At 44.8% G+C, this 26,763-nt stretch overlaps 1 protein-coding gene across 4 annotated transcripts in view; it reads right to left on the reverse strand.

Moving 5' to 3' along the window:
- MYO1D (myosin ID) overlaps positions 1–26,763 on the reverse strand; it is a 397,979-nt gene that overhangs the window by 206,424 nt on the left and 164,792 nt on the right. For 3 of the 4 annotated variants that reach the window (XM_043503347.1, XM_038385271.2, XM_043503348.1), the window contains exons 15-16: positions 17,115–17,281; positions 8,613–8,820 (exon numbers count right to left, since the gene is read on the reverse strand). In XM_043503347.1, coding sequence (XP_043359282.1) covers positions 8,613–8,820; positions 17,115–17,281 — 375 coding nt within the window. Of the gene's footprint in view, positions 1–196; positions 481–8,612; positions 8,821–17,114; positions 17,282–26,763 lie in introns of those variants that run through there. The other variant, XM_038385272.2, reaches the window with a different exon arrangement.

Genomic DNA, 26,763 nt, shown 5'->3' on the forward strand with positions numbered 1-26,763 from the left:
AATAAAGGTGAAACATTTTTACTTACATAATTCAAACTTTTGAAAGTGTCTTGTATAATAAAAGAGGTTACTTAAATAACAAAATTCTATTTAGAAACAATTTAGTTCCTATATGCTCCCCTCCAACTTTGTTTCCTCCCTGCCCCCAACAAAAACACTATCAGTTTGTGTTCACTGGCTCTTGCTGCTTACTCTTTCCCTAATGAGTCAAAAATAGAGATTATGATTTCAGGTAAGGAATATGCAGCAAGAATCAAGTTTTCATGAAAGTATCTGTTCCAATGAAAAGCTGGAGGATAAATACAGGAATTGTGATACAGAAGCACAACTGCCTCACTATTTTTCCGATCTGTCAATGAGGCTTCAGTGCATCTTTAAGTCTGTTTGTTATGCTGATTATTCCTTCTCCTCTGCCAACCTGCAAGTGCCCCATCTGCTGGTGAACACAGGACTGGCACATGAAGATGACAGCTGTTTGAACTGTAAACATAAGAGGATGAGGTTGAAGACCAAAATAAACATAAGAAAGGTAACATGTTATATGAAACATGGACTTTCTCGACAGATTTCATGTTGTATAAAGTATTTAGTTATACTAATACTATATATAATTTTATTTATAATAAACATCAAGACAACATCTGTTCTTTTACTGATTGCGCTGACAGTAGGCATTATTGATTCATTAGCATTTCTTGCCTTTAGCTGTAAGAAGCAGGATTCTAAAACAGCTTTTCCTTAGCACTCTGCAAGCAAAAAATCTCCTCTCTTCCGGAGGCAATTTGAACAAACAAGTAAAAGAGGGGTGAATCAGCAAGGGATATGAGATACAGACATGGAACTTGGATCACACACAACTACACTGATTCCTTTACGACTTTTAAGGATAACCTAACAGCTTGTAGAGTACTTTGGTAATTAAAAGAAGCTTGTATTTTTCCCAGATATCAGATAAATGTTTGTAACTTATCAGGCAAATTAAAATTACACACTACAATTTTTTCATGGGGATGTGAAGTAAACTAAGAAAAAATACTCCACTCCTAGTCCTGTCTGTTTCAGGAGCATGCTCCAGAGGTCAAAACATTACTGTATTAGGGTGTTTATAATGGATGTCGTTTTATATCTTAATACACAGCCAGTCCCAAACCCAGCTGAAAAAGGAGGAGATTTGGCATCAGGTTGGCATTTGGCCACAAAAGTCGGCCAGAAACTGACATTATAGAATCATAGAATCATAGAATATCAGGGTTGGAAGGGACCCCAGAAGGTCATCTAGTCCAACCCCCTGCTCAAAGCAGGACCAAGTCCCAGTTAAATCATCCCAGCCAGGGCTTTGTCAAGCCTGACCTTAAAAACCTCTAAGGAAGGAGATTCTACCACCTCCCTAGGTAACGCATTCCAGTGTTTCACCACCCTCTTAGTGAAAAAGTTTTTCCTAATATCCAATCTAAACCTCCCCCATTGCAACTTGAGACCATTACTCCTCGTTCTGTCATCTGCTACCATTGAGAACAGTCTAGAGCCATCCTCTTTGAAACCCCCTTTCAGGTAGTTGAAAGCAGCTATCAAATCCCCCCTCATTCTTCTCTTCTGCAGACTAAACAATCCCAGCTCCCTCAGCCTCTCCTCATAAGTCATGTGCTCTAGACCCCTAATCATTTTTGTTGCCCTTCGTTGTACTCTTTCCAATTTATCCACATCCTTCCTGTAGTGTGGGGCCCAAAACTGGACACAGTACTCCAGATGAGGCCTCACCAGTGTCGAATAGAGGGGAACGATCACGTCCCTCGATCTGCTCGCTATGCCCCTACTTATACAACCCAAAATGCCATTGGCCTTCTTGGCAACAAGGGCACACTGCTGACTCATATCCAGCTTCTCGTCCACTGTCACCCCTAGGTCCTTTTCCGCAGAACTGCTGCCGAGCCATTCGGTCCCTAGTCTGTAGCGGTGCATTGGATTCTTCCATCCTAAGTGCAGGACCCTGCATTTATCCTTATTGAACCTCATTAGATTTCTTTTGGCCCAATCCTCCAATTTGTCTAGGTCCTTCTGTATCCTATCCCTCCCCTCCAGCGTATCTACCACTCCTCCCAGTTTAGTATCATCCGCAAATTTGCTGAGAGTGCAATCCACACCATCCTCCAGATCATTTATGAAGATATTGAACAAAACGGGCCCCAGGACCGACCCCTGGGGCACTCCACTTGACACCGGCTGCCACTAGACATGGAGCCATTGATCACTACCCGTTGAGCCCGACAATCTAGCCAGCTTTCTACCCACCTTATAGTGCATTCATCCAGCCCATACTTCCTTAACTTGCTGACAAGAATGCTGTGGGAGACCGTGTCAAAAGCTTTGCTAAAGTCAAGAAACAATACATCCACTGCTTTCCCTTCATCCACAGAACCAGTAATCTCATCATAAAAGGCGATTAGATTAGTCAGGCATGACCTTCCCTTGGTGAATCCATGCTGACTGTTCCTGATCACTTTCCTCTCCTCTAAGTGCTTCAGGATTGATTCTTTGAGGACCTGCTCCATGATTTTTCCAGGGACTGAGTATGGGTTTGTCTACACGGCAGTTGGACACCTGAGGCTCGCTGGTGTCAGCTGACTCAGGCTTATGGAGATTGGGCTGCAGGGCTATAAAACTGCAGTGTAAATCCCCATCATGGGGTCCGAGACCAGACGTCTACACTGCAGTTTTACAAACCCACAGTCTGAGCCCCACAAGCCCAAGTTAGCTCACATGGGGCCAGCTGCAGACATTTAGCTGCACTGTAGACATACACTCTGAGTCCTCATATTAATCAAGAAAATAAATGGGTATTCTAGAAACAACACACAGTGCCTCCACCTGAGTGTTGTGGAATATAGGTGAGGGCTATGGCACAACTTTGGACAAGTATAATTAAAGAAGTTAGCCCAGAAAACTAAAATCAGCTTGGCAATTTGGAATACTGGCATACTTACTGACCATAGCATACAGCTGGCAGAGACACTGAAAGACGAAGAAGGTTTGGACAGCATGCACCCAGGAAACAAAAAATGGAAAGGGGAGACTGAATGTACTACTTGTATCCATTTTAAAAAGGCCTCCATTGATGCATGCCACTCTACCTAACCTCTTAAATCTCACTCAGATGGAGAGGTAATTTCATAGAATATCGGGGTTGGAAGGGACCTCAGAAGGTCATCTTGTCCAACCCCCTGTTCAAAGCAGGACCAATCCCCAACTAAATCATCCCAACCAGGACTCTGTCAAGCCTGACCTTAAAAACCTCAAAGGAAGGAGATTCCACCACCTCCCTAGGTAACGCATTCCACCACCCTCCTAGTGAAAAGTTTTTTCCTAATATCCAACTTAAACCTCCCCCACTGCAACTTGAGACCATTACTCCTTGTTCTGTCATCTGCTACCACTGAGAACAGTCTAGATCCAGCCTCTTTGGAACCCCCTTTCAAGTAGTTGAAAGCAACTGTCAAATCCTCCCTCATTCTTCCCTTCTGCAGACTAAATAACCCCAGTTCCCTCAGCCTCTCCTCATAAGTCATGTGCTCCAGCCCCCTAATCATTTTTGTTGCCCTCCGCTGGACGCTTTCCAATTTTTCCACATCCTTCTTCTGGTGTGGGGCCCAAAACTGAACACAGTATTCCAGATGAGGCCTCAACAATGCCAAATAGAGGGGAATGATCACATCTCTCGATCTGCTGGCAATGCTCATAGTTATACAGCCCAAAATGCCATTAGCCTTCTTGCCAACAAGGGCATTTGTTGACTCGTATCCAGCTTCTCATCCACTGTAACCCCTAAATCCTTTTCTGCAGAACTGCTGCCTAGCCACTGGTCCCTAGTCTGTAGCGGTGCATGGGATTCTTCCGTCTTAAGTGCAGGACTCTGCACTTGTCCTTGTTGAACCTCATCAGATTTCTTTTGGCCCAATCCTCTAATTTGTCTAGGTCCCTCTGTATCCTATTTCTACCCTCCAGCATATCTACCACTCCTCCCAGATTAGTGTCATCTGCAAACTTGCTGAGGGTGCAATCCGTGCCATCCTCCGCTTGATACAGGCTGCCAACTAGACATGGAGCCATTGATCACTACCTGTTGAGCCCGACTATATAGCCAGCTTTCTATCCACCTTGTAGTCCATTCATCCAGCCCATACTACTTTAACTTCCTGGCAAGAATACTGTGGGAGACCGTATCAAAAGCTTTGCTAAAGTCAAGGAATTACACGTCCACTGCTTTCCCCTTTCACAAACCCAGATGAATATAGAGGTTTTCCAGGGATTACTCATTTATTATATTTTATTAAAGGAGAATTAATGAACAGCATGCATTGTACATGCTAATGATTTGAGGAGACTACAATGACAATACCATCTGTTCATACCGCACTTTTCATTCTTAAAGTGCTGTATAGGTTAAAAATCCCTATGCAGGTACACAAATAAGTATTATCCCCATTTTATAGATGAGGAGATAGAGATATTAAGTGACTTGCTCATCACACCTCAGTAAATCAGCAGCAGAAACAGGATTAGAAATCAGGACATCCAGACTCCAATCCCATGCTCAAGGCTATATTGCTTCTCTGTACACAGCCTACTACAGAGTCCCCCTCATAACAGGCTACTCTCAGGAGGTTCATATGCTACTCCTGGGGGGAATTTTGTGCCACTGGACACAAGCAGAATTCATATCCCCGCAGATTTATTTTCTCCACAGAAAATATATTCCACCGGAGAGGTGCTGCAGTTATGTCTTTCACACATGAGGGGCTGCTGTGGCACCAGAAGAGAGGGCAGCCAGCTCACCATCCATAGCAGTGAGCTACAGAGGAAGGAATGAAGAGGAGGCTGCATTACTCACAGTGCCCTGCCTATGGGGCCAGGTGAGGAACATCAGAGCGGCCATACTAGGTGAGACCAATGGTCCATCTAGCCCAATATCCTGCCTTCCAACACTGGCCAACGCCAGATGCTTCAGAGGGAATGAACAGAACAGATAATCATCAGGTGATCAAGGAGGCATGGGGGCGAAGAGGGGGGAGAAACAGGTAGAGTGGGGCACACGGGGCTGCTGGCTTCAGAAAGGCTAGTGGGGGGGACAGACTGGGATGGGGGCTGAATGGAGGTGCAGGGCCACATGGTGATGGAGAGTACAGGACCACATGGGGACTGGCAGAGGGGTAACTGAGTGAGGGTGCTGGGACACATGGTCCCTTCCAGTCCTATGAATCTATGGGGACAGGGGCAGATGTGCTGGGGTCAGCCAGGGTCTGTATCAGGGAGGCTCCCTAACGATACCTCCCCCCACCCACAGGGAAAAAACTGTTCTATGTTTCTCTCACCCACACCCAACAACCCTCCAGGTTCACTCCCAGGCTCCTTCCCTCTCTCTCTCTCAGTCCCTCCATTACCCCCGACTCCCCCATAGCTTTGCACTGCTTCCGAGGGATGCGGGAAATAAGTTCCTGTATTGTAGTTTAAATGAATTATTACTCAAAGTTCTGTATTAATACACCTAGTAAGGAATCTGTCAAAAAACATTTCCTGCATCTTTTTTGTCTGTATTGTTACAAACATACTTGCTCACGGGTATTTTGAAATACATTACCAAAATAACTGAAACTGGCATGATTATACTGTGTTATTTTCACAAATAAAAAAATGCAGAATTTTGCAGAATTTAACAATATATATATACATATTTTTTTGCTACAGAATTCACCCAGGACTAATATGCACGTTATTTCAGGTATGCTTGGTAGGTCTAGCATTTACCATTTTTCCTCAGTCAACTTAAAACAAAAGGAAAACCAATAAAAAGATACTAAGAATGAAGAATCAGAATTAGCCAGTTTATAGTCTGATGCACAACATATACCAGCCACCCATTCTGTTAATCCACTAAATTCTCATACAGCCAAAAAGTGAGCCCAGTTCCAAATTCAGCTATTTTTCTTCTGTAGGCAAAGAACAATTTATTTACTTCTGCTCTCTTCCGGGTCCATAGGAGCCAGTCCAGATTAAGTGAAGGGTTGCAATTTTGGTCTTTACTGTACATTGATAAGGAAAGCCAACAGCCATCTCAGCAGTTTGTCAATGCATTTTTCTATCAAGTTTTGGCCCATGCTGTTTAACAGGCTTTAATTGAAACATCTGCGTAAGGATTTTTATCACCTTTCAATATCTGTAATCTTTAAATCCAGACTAGCAGTCCCAAACTTTTCAGCATCTCACCTCCACTTATCCCTGTCTGTGCACCACCCCCAAACTGGGAGTGAAGGCTGAGACTACAAAAGGATTAAAAAAAGAACTAGATAAATTCATGGAGGATAGGTCCATCAAGGGGCAGGGACAGTGTCCCTAGCCTCTGATTTCCAGAAGCTGGGAATGGGCAACAGGGGATGGATCACTTGATGATTACCTGTTCTGTTCATTCCCTCTGGGGCACCTGGCATTGGCCAGTCGGAAGACAGGATACTGGGATAGATTAACCTTTGGTCTGACCCAGTATGGCCTTTCTTATGTGACGTGGACATGGGTGAGGGGGCCGAGGCTGGAACTGCAGCTTGGGGTGGATCTGGGGCCAGAGCCAGAGCCAAAGACCAGGCTGCAGTGGAGGCTGGCAGCCGGGCCCTGTTCAGCTCCTTTCTCAGCCCCACCCCCAACCTTGGCGCCAGGCTGAGAACAAAACTGCAGCCAAGGCTGGGGATGGGACCGGGAGCAGGGTCAGGGGCGGGGCTGCAGCTGGGTTGCAGCGGGGGCTGGGGCCAGCAGCCAGGCCCGCAGCCTGATGCAGCTCTGCCTCCAGTCCGGGAACAGAGCCACAGCCAGGGGCAGGGCCTGGAACAGAGTCGGGGCCGATGCTGGAAACAGAACCAGGCAGAAGGGCTGAGTGGCACTCCCCTCTCACCCCGCCATGGGGGCTGGTCCAGGCATGCCCCACAGTTTGGGGACCTCTGATCCAGACCTCTCATCCAGCTCACCTCCCATTTCCTTCAGCCATTTAATCAGAAATGGAAATTTATACATCAACATTTGTCAATAATGTGTTCTCCCAGTAATTTGTTAACTACAGGGAAACCCAAATTGCTCACCCTCCAATGATAAGAAGAAACAGTAACTGGATATAGTGGCCTTGGATTTGCAAGAATGTTAGAAGTTATTCATTCAAAGAAGTGTTATGAACCTAAATTTAGTCCGACTGGCTTGCAAACCTATACAAGATATCAATAGAAAAATACAATTTTCAATTCATTGGGCCATTTAATAAAAATGGTGTGATCCATCTACATGGTTTACAAAGCTTTTGCAGTCTCTCAAATAAATGTGTACCATTCCATGGGGTTTTACACACCTCTATTGTAACTTCTAACACCCAAATGTCAGCAGCTACTACCCTCAATTAGACAAGTAAGGATCAAAGGCCCTGTTTATATCTCCCCAGCTCCAACCATGGGGATGTCTCACTTTCAAGACCTACTTCTTTCAAAATCTTGCCTTTTAGGCAAACTGCTTAACAACCCTTTCAGATTAGCATAAGAAATTTCAAGAAATTCTTTCCTTTAGCTTCTCTACAGTTGCAGAAGACAGAGGATTGCTTCACTTACATAGAAGTCAGTGGTATAAAATAAACAGGTGGAACCTGGACAGGCTCTCCCAAAGTAATAAAGGCCAGCTAGGAACTAAACAACGCAATGCAGGGAAGCTGAAATAATTTTATCAGTCCCTGATTTTTCAGATTAACAGGACACTGAGATAGAGACATGGAACTTTCAAGCAGGAAGAAATTTTTTCCCCACTAAAACGGAATGGCCCTGCTAGCCATGGGAGAATGCCATATACATGCTAGCACATGTTCTTCTGGGACGCAGGAAACCAGGAATGTGACTGCAACCCAGATCTTCCATAAAGCACTGGAGCTCTTTTTTGTAATTCAATTGCCTATGTTACAAAGCCAGATTGCTCCAACAGAAACTGTCCCAAAAACTCCTGAAAATAATTCAGTAGACAGCTAAATCTTAAGTAAAAAGATTACAAATTTCATTTGCTTAGAGGAACATCTTCCAAAAGCAAGAGTATCATATATCTCTGGCTGTTCTTCCTTGGTTAGACCAAGTCAGTGTAGCGCCCTGATATATCCAGAGCCATTCTGCTTTGACTTAGTAGTAACAGAATGTCAAAATTATTTACCCTAAGGATAAACGCACAGGCCCCCAAGTCAAACCACATGTTCTATGTGAACCTCTGGGCAAAGTGTGTTAATTTACTCAAATATTCTCTAGGTCTCAAAAAGACCTACTTTCGTTGGAGATCTTACATTTTGCAAAGGTATACAGCATGTTTATAGGTTCAACAGAGCACACATTATAACATATCACGTCTCATTGGACTCTAGCTCATCATTTTATGTAGAAAAGTATAGAAAGAGCTGAATACAGCTTTTCAAAAATCAAATAAACTGCAATTCTGTTAAAGCTTTGTGCAGACTCATCACCTTTGTGAGATTACCTTGAGAAGGCTTGGTAAGGAGAGATGGTATTTTATGAACACTAAAATGAGGTTTATCAGTGCACTAAAGCTAACTTTACCTTCTGTAGGAAGAGGACAATTCTAACAAGCATCTTGGCATGCAGATCCTCCAAGGTGAAGAGCGTCCGTGGAGTCCGTATGAAAATCTTGGTCTTCCCATAGGCTACATCATGCTGAAACCCACAGCACTCAATCAATTTCTTCACAGCTTCTTTGTCTGAAGAGAGGTCATGGTTTGGCCAAGTAAATTCTGAGATCATCTTGTACCTGGATTAACACAAAAAAATTAAATCCATCATCAACTTCCCATCTGTGCTCCTAAGCCAACAAATAAACACATTTTAGAGTTTATCTTTTAGATTAAAATTTCGGTTTGCTGATGGCTGTAGGAACTTAGATATTCTGTGGATGTGATGGGATTCCATGAGAAGTACAAAAAGGAATGCGAGAAGCAGAGTTGAGGATGGATGATTTATGGAATACCAGTAAGAACTACCACAGTCACCCCAATAAGAACAGATGCAACATGGCAGAGCCCACCCATAGATCCTTGCAGGATAAGCAGATATGTTACTCCACTCAAGTTATTTCTAGACTTTCCATTTCAACAGATTTTAAACATTTGCTAAGAACAAAACCTTTATTTAAACTTATTTCTTTGCAGAAGTCAACTGAAACTGCGCTATGTACTTAATGTTTATTCAGAAAAACTGGACCTTTTTAAAATCCTGCACTCATCTCCTGCCCATCATTTTTTACCACTCCCAGATTAGTTTCATTATGCTAGAAAGTGGCAAACAGTTGTGTGGCACTCTGCACTCAAAGCAGTACTCTGGCACCTCTATATTTACCATGGTGATATAATTATGATATGTTTGGTACAAAGTATGCCTTGTGAGGTATCATTTTAAAAGGCTTGATCTGTCGAACATCAATATCCTATTGGATTGTATGTGCTATCATTGTATGGGAAGTTATGAAGTCCTGCTATGTGTTTGTTACTGAAATATGGTGTAAGACTGGGAACACCCACAACCAGCCTTTCAGGTACAACAGTGGCATAGCTGATGATGGCCTAATAAAGGGAGTCCACACTCACAACAACTATCCTAGAAACTATATACAATGGAGACTTCTCAGAGATAGCACGTAGACAATACAGACTGCTTTTAACAGGTATTTTAGCAACAAGAAGATGGTCAGGGAAAGTGTGGGACCTATACCGAATGGGGGAGGCAAGCTACTGACACACTATGTGGAAAAAGCTGAAGTACTCAATGCTTTTTTTGCCTCTGTCTTCACGAACAAGGTCTGCTCTCAGACTGCTACACTGGGCAGCACAGAATGGGGAGGAGGTGAGCAGACTTCAATGGTGAAAGAACAGGTTAAGGACTATTTAGAAAAGCTGAACACGCACAAGTCCATGGGTCCAGATCTAATGCATCCGAGGATGCTGAGGGAGTTGGCTGATGTGATAGCAGAGTCATTGGCCATTATCTTTGAAAACTCATGGCAATCAGGGAAGGTCCTAGATGTTTGGAAAAAGGCAAATCTAGTGTCCCTCTTTAAAAACAGGGAAGAAGGAGAATCCAGGGAACTACAGACTGGTCAGCCTCACCTCAGTCCCTGGAAAAATCATGGAGCAGGTCCTCAAGGAATTCATTTTGAAGCACTAGGAGGTGAGGAAGATGATCAGGAACAGTCAACATGGATTCACCAAGGGCAAGTCATGCCTGACCAACCTGATTGCCTTCTATGATGAGATAACTGGTTCTGTGGATATGGGGAAGCAGTGGATGTGATATATCTGAGTTAGCAAAGCTTTTGATATGGTGTCCCACAGTATTCTTGCCAGCAAGTTAAAGAAGTATGGGCTGGATGAATGGACTATAAGGTGGATAGAAAGCTGGCTAGATCACTGTGCTCAACGGGTTGTGATCAATGGCTTGATGTCTAGTTGGCAGTCTGTATCAAGCAGAGTGCCACAGGGGTTGGTCTTGAGGCCAGTTTTGTTCAACATCTTTATTAATGATCTGGATGATGAGATCGATTACACCCTCAGCAAGTTCGTGGATGACACTAAGCTCGGGGGAGAGGTAGATACACTGGAGGGTAGGGATAGGGTCCAGAGGGATCTAGACAAATTGGAGATTGGGCCAAAAGAAATCTGATGAGATTCAACAAGGACAAGTGTAGAGTCCTGCACTTAGGACGGAAGAATCCCTTGCACTGCTACAGGCTAGAGACCGACTGGCTAAGAGGCAGTTCTGCAGAAAAGGACCTGGGGATTACAGCAGACAAGAAGCTGAATATGAGTCAACAGTGTGCCCTTGTTGCCAAGAAGACTAACAGCATACTGGGCTGCATTAGTAGGAGCATTGCCAGCAGATCGAGGGAAGTGATTATTCCCCTCTATTCAGCACTGGTGAGGCCACATCTGGAGTACTGCATCCAGTTTTGGGGTCCCCACTACAGAAAGGATGTGGACAAATTGGAGAGAGTCCAGAAGAGGACTACCAAAATGATCAGGGAGCTGGGGCACATGACTTATGAGGAGAGGCTGAGGGAACTGGGGTTATTTAGTCTACAGAAGAGAAGAGTGAGGGGGGATTTGATAGCAGTCTTTAACTACGTGAAGGGGGATTCCAAAGAGGATGGAGCTAGGCTGTTCTCAGTGGTGGCAGATGACAGTGGGGGAAGCCTAGGTTGAATATTAGGAAATTATTTCACTAGGAGGGTGGTGAAGCACTGGAATGGGTTACCTAGGGAGGTGATGGAATCTCCATCCTTAGGGTTTTTATGGCTTGGCTTGGCAAAGACCTGGCTGGGATGATTAGTTGGGGTTGTTCCTGCTTTGTGCAGGGGGTTGGACTAGATGACCTCCTGAGGTCCCTTCCAACCCTGATATTCTATGATTCTACGCTTGACTCATATCATAGCAAAGGTTCTTTCCAGGAAGCTAAAAGAAACTACAAAAGAGGGGAAGTGACATCATCACTTGGCCTCTCCCTTCCCCCACAACTCAACACCTGCAAACACATCTGGAGAACAAAGATTGAAGAGGGGAGGTGGTCCCAAGCTAGAAAGGAGACGCCTGTGTATTCAGGAACTATACCATCTACCAGTGTGAGACACTGTTTGATTCAAATCCTGTCTAGTTAAAAGAACTCAGATTGCAATTTTACTTTTATTTCTTAGGTAACTAACTTTTATCTGTATGCTTATTACTTATAATCACTTAAAATCTATCTTTTGTAGTTAATAAATCTATTTTATATTTTACCTAAAACAGTGCATATTTGTTGAAATGCTTAAGGAATCTACTCAGTGAACAAAAGCTGGTGCATATCCTCTTTCTTTTGCAGAAGTGGCAGACTGGGTAATAAAACTTACACTAGTCAGGCTTCGGACCAGGGCAAGATGGTACTGTTCTATGGTCCTAGGCTGGGGAGCTGAGGGAATTGGCTGGAGCCTCTCGATTGTTGGTTCATGAGCGGCTGGCAAAAGCATTCATGTAACTCAATTTGGTGTGTCCCTGACTGTGGATGTCTGTGTAAGTGCAGTACCTGGAGAGGTTTGTGGCTTAGCAACAGCATCACAGTGTGAAAGAGCCCAGGTTGGTAAGCCAGAGGGCTCAGAGGTACCCCAGTTTCAGGCTGCATCCCATCACAAGCTGATCATCAAGTAGGTGGGTGCAAGAACTATTCTCCTTTATCAGGCATTTAATTACTCACTTTTCCAAACTCCCCACACACAAACAAAGAGAAGCAGAAAACAGTTCAGCATTAAACAACTATGAATCAAACGGGAAAATAATCAGATCTGACTCTGCTCTGCCATAACGTATGCTATACTTGAGAAGTACTGATTGGATAAACAGGCTTTTGCAAGGGAGCAATGATGAATTTTCTGCATATGATTTACAGACCTAATCAATAATGCAATAGGCAATTTCACCATAACAACATTATCCCTATTCATGTTCTAAAGAAAACACATTCAACAGTTTTAACTATTTGCCCATTTAAAAACCCATGAACTGAGAAGTCAAAATTCAATCTCTATTTTCTAGGCATGGATTTTTTTCAGTTGGCAAGCTAATTCAGAAATAATGTTAGATGGACAACCACAAATCTGGTGTCACAACCTTAGAAAACCTTTTTATAAGAAATAGGGTCTAATATAAAGTTGCTGGGGTTCATTCTATAACAAAAAATAGTATTAAACTGACTAAAACAACACTATACAAAATATATACAATACTGTCACTGTTCTATTAAAATTAACCTCTGAACAAACTTGACAGCAAAAAACCTTCTCTAGCACATGGTTCAAAGCAGGCCCCAGTATATCAGTGACAGACGGTAATGGAAGGCACAACATGATTGTTTATTAAGAGTATGCTAAAGTGTATAAAAGCTGATATTTTTAAAATATCCCTCATGGTCTCACGATGAAAAGTTTTTGCATTTATATTTGGAAGGGCTCAGAGCTCTCACTCTCAAATATTATGCAGTACTTAAATATTTTACACACACATACCAAAAAACTTTCGTTTGGTTTCAGATCTCTGCTCTCTATTCCCAGTGGAAAAATGTTTCTGCTATAATTAATTCACTGGGATATGAAATGGAAAAATCTTTCACCTTAGACATTTCACATTAGATGAGAGAGACAATCAGGGTGACAGAGTAAATCCGCCTTTTATTAAGCAGACCTGATGGGGTCAGACAAGAGAAATAAAATGTCAGATCTAAAACCTGTACAACAAGGTGGAGGAACATTTTATGAAAGAGGCGGAGAGAAATTAAAATCCCCAGAGGAGACAAGGCTGCAACAACAAAAGAGATCCAACATTTAGACAACATTACAGGTATCAATTTAATGCAGGGCAGTTTTACGCTCATTCTCTCTTAATACAACAACTGGTAGTATTAACATTGTCAGAATACTGCTGCAGGCTTTCCATCTCTACAGCAGCATGTGCAATGCAAGCTCACTAATTCCTTCCCTGAGGCAAAGAGCACGACCCTGATCCCCTACCAAGTCAAAATCCCAAAACTTTACTGCTAAATATAATGAAGCAGGACCCAGAATAAATCTGCTGCCTGACAGAATAGCTCTTCCCCTCCCCCATGCCTAAAGATCTCAACAGCCTTCAAGGTCATCCATACATTAAACATCCTCGTCTGCACTCCTTTGTTTTTCTCTCCCCTTCATTTTTAAAACTACAGAAGGAAACTGTACAGCAAGAAGAAAGGTTGTTTGTTAAAACCTACAATCCTCAATGGAAGTCTCCTGAAATTCAGACATAATATTTGCTGATAAACTCGGGGTTGAAAATGAAGTGCGATATTTCTATCACCACAATTCAGCTGGTGGGGTTTCCAGTGTTATTTTCATGCTACACTTAATGTTACTTTAGAAGAGGCATTAGAGCTGGGAATGTCAACAATGAAAAGTATTCGATTATATCCTCAAGAAACCAAGCTTCACGGCCACCACCGTCCTTCAAAAATACCAAGTCATAAGATTTTTGGCAATTTAGATGTTAAAACCAATAATGCAACACACAAGCATTTAATGACAATGTATTGACTTCAAGATGCATTTTATCCTAAGGGGATGCCAGTGAAAACAGATTGACTGTGGGCTGGATCTAAATATGCTTGATCTTACTTTACTGAAAGTGATATTTGGCCAGGTTCTAAGATCTCTACTCAGTTCTTAAATAATCAGACTCACTGTGACTGCAGTGGGAGCTTTCCTGAATACAAGTTCTAACTAAAGAGAGTGAGGAGGTCAGGATACAGTATGTTAATTATTGTTTCTCTTGCTTCTGCTAATAAAGTGAGATATCAAGTGTGTTGGAGTGTTTTAGGGCTAAGCAATGCAACAAGGGGTTAAAAGGTCATGCCAATTGCTATACATGAATCTAATTTTCCAGCTATTAGCTTCATTTTGCTCTCAGACATACAAGAGCTTATCACATATCCACTAAACAGCAGCTTCTTGTGCAATCATAAGAGCGGATTTTAATGGATTCCTGATAATGTGCATGTGTGACTGAGGGCAGAATCAAGCCCTAAACTTGTATGATGTTGAAAAGTTACAGATCATGACAAAACTGAAGTACAGTAAATACTATTTGGTGAACCATACTCTTCTGTTACCCTTCAGCTACTGGAAAAATCCCATCAAAGCCATATCAGTCGTCATGAACAGCAGTTCTTCCAATTCTTTCTTTCCAACACTTGCTTATTTTTCCCGCACTCAGGATCAGTTTCTCACTTGCTCAAATGAGTGAAAAACCAAAACCGATTCAATGATCCACTAGCAAGATGACAGGTTTCAGAATCACAGGTTTCAGAGTAGCAGCCGTGTTAGTCTGTATTCGCAAAAAGAAAAGGAGTACTTGTGGCACCTTAGAGACTAACAAATTTATTAGAGCATAAGCTTTCGTGAGCTACAGCTCACAGCCGTGTTAGTCTGTATCAGCAAAAACAACGAGGAGTACTTGTGGCACCTTAGAGACTAAAATTTATTTGAGCATAAGCTTTCATGGGCTAAAGCCCACTTCATCAGATGCACGTAGTGGAAAATACAATAGGAAGAGTGTGTGTGTGTGTGTGTGTGTATTTTCTTCCTACTGTATTTTCCACTACATGCATCTGATCAAGTGGGCTTTAGCCCATGAAAGCTTATGCTCAAATAAATTTTAGTCTCTAAGGTGCCACAAGTACTTCTCATTGTTTCTGTTGATACAGACTGCTGATACAGATACACACACACACACACACACACACACACACACACACACACACACACACACAGAGAACATGAAAAATGGAGGTTGCCATACCAGCTCTAATGAGATCAATCGATTAAGGTGGGCTATTATCAGCAGGAGAAAAAAAATTTTTGTAGTGATAATTAGGATGGCCCATTTCAAACAGTTGACGAGAAGGTGTGAGTAACAGTAGGGGGAAAATTAGCCTGGGGAAATAGTTTTTAGTTAGCGTAATGACTCATCCACTCCCAGTTTTTATTCAAGCCTAATTTAATGGTGTCCAGTTTGCAGATTAAGTCCTGTTCTGCTGTTTCTTGGTGGAGTCTGTTTTTGAAGTTTTTTCGTTGAATAATCGAGACTTTTAGATCTGCAATTGAGTTTCCAGAGAGGTTGAAGTGTTCTCCAATTGGTTTTTGAATGTTATAATTCTTGACATTTGATTTGTGTCCATTTATTCTTTTGCATAGAGTCTGTTCAGTTTGGCCAATGTACATGGCAGAGGGGCATTGCTGGCACATGATGGCATAGATCACATTGGTAGATGTGCAGGTGAACAAGCCTCTGATAGTGTAGCTGATGTGATTAGATCCTATGATGGTGGTCCTTGAATAGATATGTGGACAGAGTTGGCAATGGACTTTGTTGCAAGGATAGGTTCCTGGGTTTGTGTTTTTGTTGTGTGGTTGCTGGTGAGTATTTGCTTCAGGTTTATTATGCTCAAATACATTTGTTCATCTCTAAGGTGCCACAAGTACTCCTCGTTCTTTCTAGCAAGATGATGAAATTCTAGATATGCACAGTACTTTACATACGTGGTAAGAAATCATAGGCTTGTCTTCACTACCAGGGTAAGTCGACCTAAATTACACTACTCGAGCTATGTTATGCACCCCAGCTACGTTATTCATCTTCACTGCACTGCGTCGATGGGGGATGCTCTCCCGTTGTCTTACCTTACTCTTCTTGGAGAGCTCTCTGCCGCCAATTTCGCAGGTCTTCATTAGACCTGCTAAATCAACACCCGCTGCATCGATTGCAGCAGTGTCGATCTTCCCGGTAGTGAAGACAAGCCCTTAGCTTAAGCAACATTTCTACCTAATAAATACAGAGTGCAGCATGCATCAAAAATCATGTTTTCATGGGGTCATGTCATATCATCTCATTCCTATCCTCTCATCTTCTATTTATAAATTCACTGAGTCCAAAGGTTTCCTTTCTGACCCATGTAATGTCACTCCATATTTGAAAAGTGTTTTTTTTCCCCCAGGAAAGGAAACTTTCCATACTTCTCCAAAAATATAAGATAATATTTAGAAAAGAAAACAAAAGGACACTATTTAATTCCGTGTCTAGAGTTAATTTTTGTGGGGAGGATCCTCATTGTCCATTAATTCTAACAATACTAAGACAGTAACAGAACACTGGTTCAGTCTAATTGTTGTCATGGGGTTTTCATCCCTGCTGTTTATAAAGGGTGGAAAATGGTAGGCCCATAAAGAATGCACTCCTCAAGTCTGTGCATCTGCTGCCATATCAGGCTGAGACAGCCAGCACCCTTCTGTGACCAACAGAGTTTTATCCAAGCCACTAGTGTGCGCTCAAAAAAGAAACAATATATGTGCACCATTCATGACTAAAGATCACCAGACTAAAGGATTCTATGTTTACAGATCACAGTGAAGGCAGATCATTAGATTGTGCAGCTCAACCAATAGCCTAGAAAGCCGGCAAACATTTCAAAAAAAAAAGCATGCACTAATTCCCTTCTCACCTGTGAAGAAACTTTTCATATGTTTGGCGGTAGGCAAATCCTGCCCGTCGGACCCTGACATTCTCCAGAAGTCCAAGGTATTCCACTTGATGCCTGCAACGTTCTTCATCAAACAGCTGTGATGATTTTTTTTCATTGGGCTTAATGCATCGGACATAATATGGCTCCTACAGGGACAAATCAAACAATGACTTACACAGAGCTAAGAACTTTGTGAAGGATACCATTTACTAAATAAAACACACAAATGCACAATTAACATAAGTATGTATTCTCCTAAACAGTTTGCCTTTGAACATGAAAATGATATAACATATTAACTAAAATTTTCTCTTCAGTTACGGAAAGGAAACAAGACAAAGCTACTGTCATTAATGAGCATTTGGGGTAATAAGGTGACCCAGGGGGACATGTTTGCAAGGCATAAATATAGACAAATTAAGGGGTCCCAGTACAATAACGAGTCACTGGCACAAAGACACGCGTCCTTGAAAAGTATAGAGTCAGATTCCCCCAACTGGTCCAAAGAGGTGCAAATGGACCACCTGCCCTCCAAAGGACTTTATCCCAAGGGGGGGGGGGGGAGAGAGTTATGTTTCACCACTCACATTCAAAGATTCCACCAGGGGAGCACAACTATAATTGCCAGCATGAGCCCCACCAAGTGAGGCTGCTTCACCACCCACTTTTCACAGGGTCACCTTGCACAGCCATAACTTTTCTATAACAGGCCCTGAGCCTGATAACCTGATTGAGGCCATAACCTGATTGAGCCACATCTCAAGCACCCATGATCAATGCTAGCTCAGGCCCATATATGCCATTCAAGCAGCATAGAGAGACCATATAGGTTCCACAACTGGCTAGGGAAGAATTCTTCTAGAACAGAAAATACAAAGAGTCAATATATGCTGCTCCACCTGGTGCCTGGTAGAGGGCATACTGGAAGGGGAGCCTCTGTAGGGGTGAGTGCCATAGAAACTCTGAACTACATTGGACTATATAGCATAGCCCATGGGCTTCTTCAATAAGGTTGCAGCCAATTAGAGAAGCCTCTGGTAGTTGCATCAGTCTCCAGAATGCCAAGAATTGAAGCAGCACGAAGGTGGCTTTAAACTACTTTTGCCACGCTCTCCCCAAGCAGTTGTCCTGTATTGCTTCACCTGCAAGACAACACAAAAACCATTTCCCCTGACTCAGAATCCCTCCACTGACTCCTTCTAAGCAACCTAAGACACTGATGACTGCTCCTCCCAGCACATTCCCATTTGATCTCTTTGCTTTGCAAACAATAAGTTTTGATTGTTCATTACTGCTTTTCTGCCACCCCAATCTGTGCCTTTTTTCTCATGCTGTCCCCTACTCATGGAACGCAATCCCCATCCCACTATGTCAAGCCACAATTCTCCCTGTTAAAAACCCATTTCTGCAAGTCCCAAAAGAAGCAAGTTTATAATTAAACACAAAAACTAAGTTCTCAATCTCTGGATAGGTTTCAGAGTAGCAGCCGTGTTAGTCTGTATTCGCAAAAAGAAAAGGAGTACTTGTGGCACCTTAGAGACTAACAAATTTATTAGAGCATAAGCTTTCGTGAGCTACAGCTCACTTCATCGGATGCATTTCGTGGAAAATACAGAGGGGAGATTGATATACACACACAGAGAACATGAAACAATGGGTTTTATCATACGCACTGTAAGGAGAAAGAAAAGGAATACTTGTGGCACCTTAGAGACTAACAAATTTATTAGAGCATAAGCTTTCGTGAGCTACAGCTCACTTCATCGGATGCATTACATGCATCCGATGAAGTGAGCTGTAGCTCACGAAAGCTTGCATCCGATGAAGTGAGCTGTAGCTCACGAAAGCTTATGCTCTAATAAATTTGTTAGTCTCTAAGGTGCCACAAGTACTCCTTTTCTTTTTGCGAATCTCTGGATAGAGTCTTGTATTCCTCTAGCATAACTTTAAATCTGCAAAGTAGGCAGGGCAAGGATTATCTTCGCATTAGGTATGTGCAGCACCAAGCATATTACTGGTGCTAAACAAACAAGCAGCAGCCAGGGTGAACAAGACAAATATGAGACTGAAGAGAATTGTTAACAAAAGGTTAAATGTTTGCCCATTCATTCATTCATTCACTGGATCAACATTAAGTCTGAACTATGATATGCATTTTCCTCTCTCAGCAGAACAACAAGTGTTCTCCCTGTGCGAAGGAAAGGACAGTGCTATGAACAGTTCACACATTTTACATCATACTTCTGTAAGATTTTCTTGTTTGGAATGTCTTTGCAAAATGAATGTAAATTCATCTACACTTTGAACTCTGCACCTCTTCAAAAGGATAAAACATTCGTATTTTTAACATGAGTCAAGTAGCCAAGAGTAACTGTGGGAAAAATCCTTGCCTGAAAACAAAGGGCTGGCAAATGCCCAGTCTTCGTAACATGTAGCTCACATGTCGTCAACGAAGTATTCAGATAATAAATAACTGGATTTAATTTTATTTTTAATTACAAGTCAGTGTCATCTTTATTCATGTTTAGAGCAGGTTTAGGAAACCCCAGCCCAGATAATGTCTGAAAAAAGCTATTTTATATTTGTTCTGTGAATTACGAAAATAGGAAAGTTTAATCCATGCTTATGTAAAAGTTATCTTTCCTTAAGAAATAAGGTCCACAGATTCATTACAATGGGTACTTCAGCCTGCATGAAGCCTGGGGGCAGAACCAGCCCTGTGTGACCTGACCCTTTCTGGACTGGAATCTCCCATGCCTTGTACACTTCCATAATACATGGTCTATTCCACCTAGCACCAGAGGACTTGGAATCGCTGAGTCCTTGACATTTCAGCTGAAGGATACAAAAAAGCACCCAATCTTATTTTTGATTATGTTTGAGATAAATTTTCAGAGCTCTTCTAACATTTAAGGTGTGCCACCTCTCCTCAGTGGGATGCTGTGGCCTTGGACAGAATGAAGGGAGAATCACTTCTTGGGAGGCATGGAAGAAAGAGTTCACCTTTGGGTGAAATGATTCCGAAGTTCTGAGTACTACCTTGTCTTCATGAAATATGCAGTAGGGCTCCTGCATAGAAAGCTCTGCCAACTCCAACACTCATCTGGAGGACGTGATGGCTATCAGAAAAAAAAGCCTTGATGGACAAATACTGACATCAGTAGTTCATAGGGTTTTTTTTTTTTTTTTTGGTCAGGGCCCACATTACAAGTGACAGGTCTCATTAGGGAAACAGAGGCCTGCTTCCTGCTTGGCTAACTGGACTGCTTAAGGAATCTGGTTACCCTGGGTTTCTGTGTCAGAGAATCCAGAGATTCTGCAAACATCATGCTACTATAGGCAGACATCTAACTAGCAATGGTGCCACACTGGAGACCTTTGAAGCCTTCTTCAAGAAAATACAAAATAGTTGGAATTCCTGAATTACTGTAATTTGCTTCTCATTCCATGCACCAGCCAAAGAACTTGGTCCAGATACAAATATACTTTCTAGAAGGAAGAAGTGACCTGACTTTGGAGGACAAACCCAATGACATTAGCACTTCTCTTTCAATAGCCAGGCTGTTAGGTGCAGCCGGCTGGGGACAGATGAAAAAAAGGACCTTGTGAGAAGATGTCCTGTCTCACCGGGGCTGTAGTGGCAGTCCTAATTTCAGCTCTCTCAGGTCTGAACACCAGGCTCTCCTTGACCGATGTGGGAATACCAATATTATTGTCACCAGTTCATTTTATCTTCTGGACCACTTTCATTAATAATGGAAACACAAAGAGGAGGCCATCTGTAAGGTAGGGTATCTGTCCCCATGCACCTGGAGTCTACCTCCCTGGTGCAGTATTTTGGTTGTTTCAAATTCATGTGGTTTGCAGATAGGTTTGTGAAGGCAGGCTCAACAAGGGACAATTAACTCTGACTTCCTTATTCAGACACCACTCAAGAGTTTTTCACCTCATGCCTACTGAGCCAGTCTCCCTTTACATGAACTGCCCTGAGGGATAGGAGAGAATGCTCTGCCCAGAAGCTGCGACTGGACAACAGGGGATGGATCACTTGGTAAATTGCCCTGTTCTGTTCATTCCCTCTGAAGCATCTGGCACTGGCCACATTTGGAAGACAAGATCCTGGGCTAGATGGATCATAGTCTGACCCACCATGGCCGTTCTTATGCCCACTGCATGATTTCCATCGCTTCAGCAGATAGCACTGGGCTTCTTGTTCACTACTGATTGTTCACTTATGCAACTACAGTCATGTCTGACTGATTGAGGATGTGGTTCCCCTCTAGGCTGGGCTGGAACCTTTGCAGCATCAGCTTGACTGCTCTTAGTTATAGGAAGTTTACACTGTGGGCTCTTTCCTCTGGATTCCAGATGTCTTGAGCTGCATGAGATCCCAAATGTGCTCCCCATCCCTTGCAGCTGGCATTGGCTATGAAGATAAGGAGATCTAGAAGACATATGAGTATCATTTTATGGACATGGCCTTGGGCTGACCACCAATTAAAAGAGTTGATTACCTGTGCCAGAACCTTCACTTGATACGTTCCCAGGAATGGACCTTAAAGATGAAGCCATGAAGGTGCCTGTTGTCTGACTGCACGGGACTAGGAAGCCAAACACTCGAAGGCTCAATGCTAGAGTGGGCTTCTTGCAGTTCCAAAACAACGCAAGGAGGCCCCAAATCTTCTGGAACCGCTCTAGAATTGGATACATCCTTGCCATCGAGGTGTCCATGGAAATGGGTAAGGAGACTGTCTGCCCAGAAGAGCCTGCCTCTCCAATCCTGCCTATATCACTTCCTGCACAAGAGAGGGTGGTGAAATGACCCTGAAGTGACTGGGTTACCTCCTCCCCCAGAGCCAGCCAAGTTCCCCAGCAGGACACAGACCCCTCCTTTTACCTCTGGATTTTCTCACCTAGCTTTCCCTGAAGACTGCTGGGATATCAACCACAGCAAACACCCATAAAGGGGGAGCAGTGATAAGGGGACAACTCCCTTTCAAAGTTCAAACACAGCCACAGGACCCAGATGGGAATTGGAAAGAGATGTTACTGAATTGTTCACCTGAAAACTTGAAATAAAGTTTGGAATTTTCCTCTAGGCAGCTCTGCAGCAGGGAAGTTTGGCCAAGCCACCAGCAGGCAGAAAAAACTGGAAGGATTTTCAGGAGGCAGGCATTCTCCTGCTGCCAGTCATTGCCAGGGCTGGGTTGGCTCCCAAACTGCATACAGGCTGAAATACTCATTGTGATGGATCTGTGGACCTGAGCACAATGAAGAATGAGTTGGTTTAAATCCAGTTCCAACATCATAGGTTTCCACAACACAAAAGTCAAAACTGGCAGTAACTAACATCCTTGTTCTGAGAGTCATCAAGGATGGAATGGGCCATGGAGACCAATAGTGGCTCTTCCAAGTCCAAGTTGAAGCACATTGGCAGGTTACTGCTGGTAAACATGCCCTGTTTTACCATGTCTGTGAACAAAGGACACTGGTCTCCAGTGCTGTCAAGTACATCCTTCACACAATTGGAGTTTAACTCACTTAAACTTACATTTATTTAAATGTTTTACATCTTACATAATCTTACATTTATTTAAATGTTCTACAGTGGAGAAATCCAGAAAGGTCAACATGAGAGAGACTCCTAAACCTGTCTTGCGATCTCTTGCATCAGGATAATGCCTTCATTTTGAATTTTTGGGATTTCATTTTGTTTTAAAGCTTAATGCTTTTTCAAAGTAGTTTTTGTACTTCATAATGGACCGCAATTAACATCCCAGTAAACTCTGCAATGGATACTTCAACATTAACATTACTGCCAACTTGATTTTTATAGAGGTACATATCTGGTTGGCATAGATGTGGTGTCTGAGCTCCTCACACTGTCTTCAGTGCAGTTATCCTCTGTGAAGTAGGGAGGAACTATTCTCTCTGTTTTACAGATGGGAAACTGAGGCACAAAGACACTAAGTGACTTGCCCAGTTTGCACAGGTAGTCTGCATCAGAGCAGGGAATTGAAACAACCTCAAGTCCTAGCACTCTAACCACTGGTTCAGCCTTTCTCTGTATGAAAGCTTCTTCATTTTTCTTCACCTCTAGTTTTGAAAGCGTCTCCTATGTGGTTTGCAGCTAATTACCTGAGACATGCTTAGACCCTCCGAAAAAGATGCAGAAGGGAAACATTTGTGCTAGATTAGTCACAGTGGTGGAATTATAAACACACTAGAAAGAAAGCCTGTCAAAGTGAATTTGAGGGAAGCTAGGAGTGGAGAGGAGGAAAAAAATTCAGAGGGAGAGATGGAGAGGTTGGAATAAAGGAAGGATCTTAAACGAGGAGTCAGCCCCAGAATAGCTCATCATTCATCGTAATGTCAGCCAGAGCAGTACAAGCTTTAGTGTTTTTTAAAGGAAAGGAAGAACCCAAGTGATCAGTCAAACAAGACCAAATACTCAAGAGGAAAACATGGGAAGATAAAGGTGTGTGCTTGACAAATGTTATGTGGCAGCTACATAAAATCAGCCCATAGACATTTTAAAAAGATGCATTTGAAGACACCTCTCCATATCTTTCATTTCCCTTTTTCCAGTGCAATAAAAGCATTGTGATAAAGCTCTGTCCTTGCCTCTTTGGGTCCTGTGTTTGCTGGCGGATTTCACTAGCCTTAGAGGCTCACTGTGACCCTCCACGTAACCCTTCTTTCTCTAGAGACAAGGGTCACAGTCTACTGAGCCATTTTCATCATAAGCCAGCGAGGGAGGTGAGGAGAAGTTATCCTTCCTTGCACAGTCTCTGTTGTCTCCCAGTCTCCAGCCCAGGGACCCTAATAGTAGCAGCTATGGTAGATGACCTTTTAGAAACATGACATGTACAATTCCCTGGGCTACTTCCCCCACAGTAGCCCTCACTTCCTCAAGCTCCACTTCACCCTTATCTCAGGGCCTCCTTCCTTATGCCTGATAAGGTGTGTACTACTCAGCCTCTCCAACTGCGCAACTTCTTCCCACAGCTCCTGACATGCACACCCACCTGACTAACTGGGAAGCTTTTAACTAGTTTCAGCCAGCCCCTGATTGGCTTCAGGTGTCCCAATCAACCTAGCCTTCTCCCTGCCTTCTGGAAAGTTCTTAATTGGCCCCAGCTGTCTTAACTGACCTGGAGCAGCTGCCATTTCACTTATCCTGGTACCAGGGATTAGTTTAGCCTGCAGCGAATCTCTCTCTCCCTCCCACTGCAATCCCATAGCCTTCTAGCTTGGAGGGAGGTGGGAAGCTGCTACTCCTGCTGCTAGGCCCTAAGCTCTCCCTGCTGCTCCAGCTGCTCCCCTGGCTGGGCCAGACACCACTCCCCCGTTCTCTGCTACCTGGTTCCTGGACCCCCCACTCTAGGGTGCTCCTACTGCTCCAACTGCAGCCCCGGGGGGGGGGCTGCTAGCCCACTCCTCAGAGAGGAGGAGTGAGGGACCCCAGCCACTGCTGTTGTGGACACCACCACCACCACCACCTGAGAGGGGTCCTTCTGCCTGCCTGGACTACAACCTGGAGTTCCTGGAGCTGCTGCTGCTGCAGAGGCCGCTGTCTGGAGCTGCTGGAGCCCGAGGAGGAGAAGAAGAGGACCATCTACCAGTGGGGGAGCACCTAGAGACTTTGCAGACCACCGTGGAGGGGGCCCTAAGACTGAGTAATTTTCAAACTGTGCTCTTGTGGTGGGGGTTTTGACTGCGTTTGTAGGGACACAGGGGGTGTGGCGTGGAGCTGCCCCCCGATCCATCTGTGTGTCCCCCCCAGCCCCCACCACTATTACCACCACCGCCCCCTCCACCACCCCCACTGGCTGTATACCATCTGCCTCAGCTCCTGCCTCTGGACTCAGCTGCTTGCTTGGCTTGCCAAGCCCTATTTCCACCCTTTGGGCCAGAAGCAGCAGCCAGCTTAAAAAAACTTGTGCAAGTGCACATGGGCACATATGCCCGCCCTGGACTGCTTACCCCCCAGCTTTGCCCTTTAGTACCTGCCCCATTTGCCACTTGTAGCTTTGCCCTCCCTTTTGTCCCAGACCCCCTAACTAGCTTCAGTTTGTTTGCCTGCCCCGCCCATTTCCTTCTGCAGCCTTTGTTTGTTTGCCCCGCCCCAGCCTCTGAAGCTAGCCCCTTGGTTTCCCTGTTCTACCCCCAGACCGCTTAGCCCCTCGCTCCGTGTGCCCATGCCCCCTCCCATGCGCTTGTGCAATTCCCCTTTTTATTTGCAACCCTCTTCACTGAACCCTCAATGTTGTTGAATCCCCCCCCGTAGTGCACCAAGAGGAGCCGGAATTTCCACCTTGTGTCGGTGACTGACCCCTAACCCCTGATTGCCCCCCGTCCAGCCCACCCCTATTGGCGCCCTCCTCCCCTGCCTGCAGCCTAGCGGGGAGGAGTGGTCGACCTGCTTCCCCTCTCCCCTCCTCCTTTTGGTATCCCCCTTTCCTCCTTGCTCATGATGGCGGGGGATGAGACGGGTGAGACCTCTCCAGTAGCCCGAGCTCTCCCTCCCCCGCCTGCCCCTCCGTCACCTCCACAAGCTTCTACGTCCGCTGCCAAATCATCTGCCATCGCCCCCGCTGGGGCACCAGCAGCGACAGGCACCGGGGTGACCTCCACTGCTGCCACGTCTATCACCCCCTCAGATTTGGGGGGAGCTCCCCCAGCCGGCAGGAAGGGCCAGGGGAAGAAGAAGGGGAAGGGCCCCGCTAAAAAGACCAGGCCCTCCATGGCAGGGGCTGCCCCCGATGCCCCGGCCCCATCTCCAGCTGGGGCGCCCCTCCCCGCTGTTCCCTCCACCAGCTCTGCAGGTGTCCCTCCCCCGGCCCCCAGAGCATACAAACAGGTGGCGGCAGCCCCCCCGCCTGCCGCTACATCATTTCTCCAGCCCACCGCCTCCGCTACCATCTATAGCGGCCGGGGCCCCTTTCCCACCATGACCAGGAAGCACGGCGTCCGTTGCCTCCTGGTGCCCGCCTCGCCCCACGTGGAGACCTATGTGCGGGCATTGGCGAGGGTGGTGGGGCCCACGGCCATTGTGGCGGCCTCCAAAATGTATGGCAAGGTCGTCTTCTTCTTAGCATCGGAGGCCGCCGCCCAGGAGGCGGTGGAGAAGGGGCTGGCGGTGGGGGGCGTGTTCGTCCCCTTAGAGCCGCTTGAGGACCTGGGCGTCCGCCTGGTCCTGACCTCCGTCCCTCCCTTTCTCCCCAATGCCGCCCTGTTACCCGCCCTTTCTACCTTGGGGAAGCCCATCTCTGTCATCAGCCCTCTCCCGTTGGGCTGCAAAGACCCCGACCTCCGTCACGTCCTCTCCTTCCGCCGGCAAGTGCAGCTTCAACTGCCGCCGGCGGCGCGCGACGGAGAGGCACTGGAGGGGTCCTTCCTAGTCCCCTACCAGGGGACCCCTTACAGGGTGCATTATTCCACGGGGGAGGCCCGGTGCTACCTCTGCTGGGCGATGGGGCACGTCCGGAGGGACTGCCCCCTGGCCTGGGAAGAAGGGGCACCCAGGACCCCCGAGCCCCGGCAGAGCACCGGCCCCGTCATCGCTGACGCCCCTGGCTGCCCGGCATCTGAAACCGCCCCTCCTCCTTCCCAGTCCACCATTGCT

The sequence above is a fragment of the Dermochelys coriacea genome, chromosome 27 (assembly GCF_009764565.3).
Source record: "Dermochelys coriacea isolate rDerCor1 chromosome 27, rDerCor1.pri.v4, whole genome shotgun sequence".
NCBI classification, from domain to species: domain Eukaryota; kingdom Metazoa; phylum Chordata; order Testudines; family Dermochelyidae; genus Dermochelys; species Dermochelys coriacea.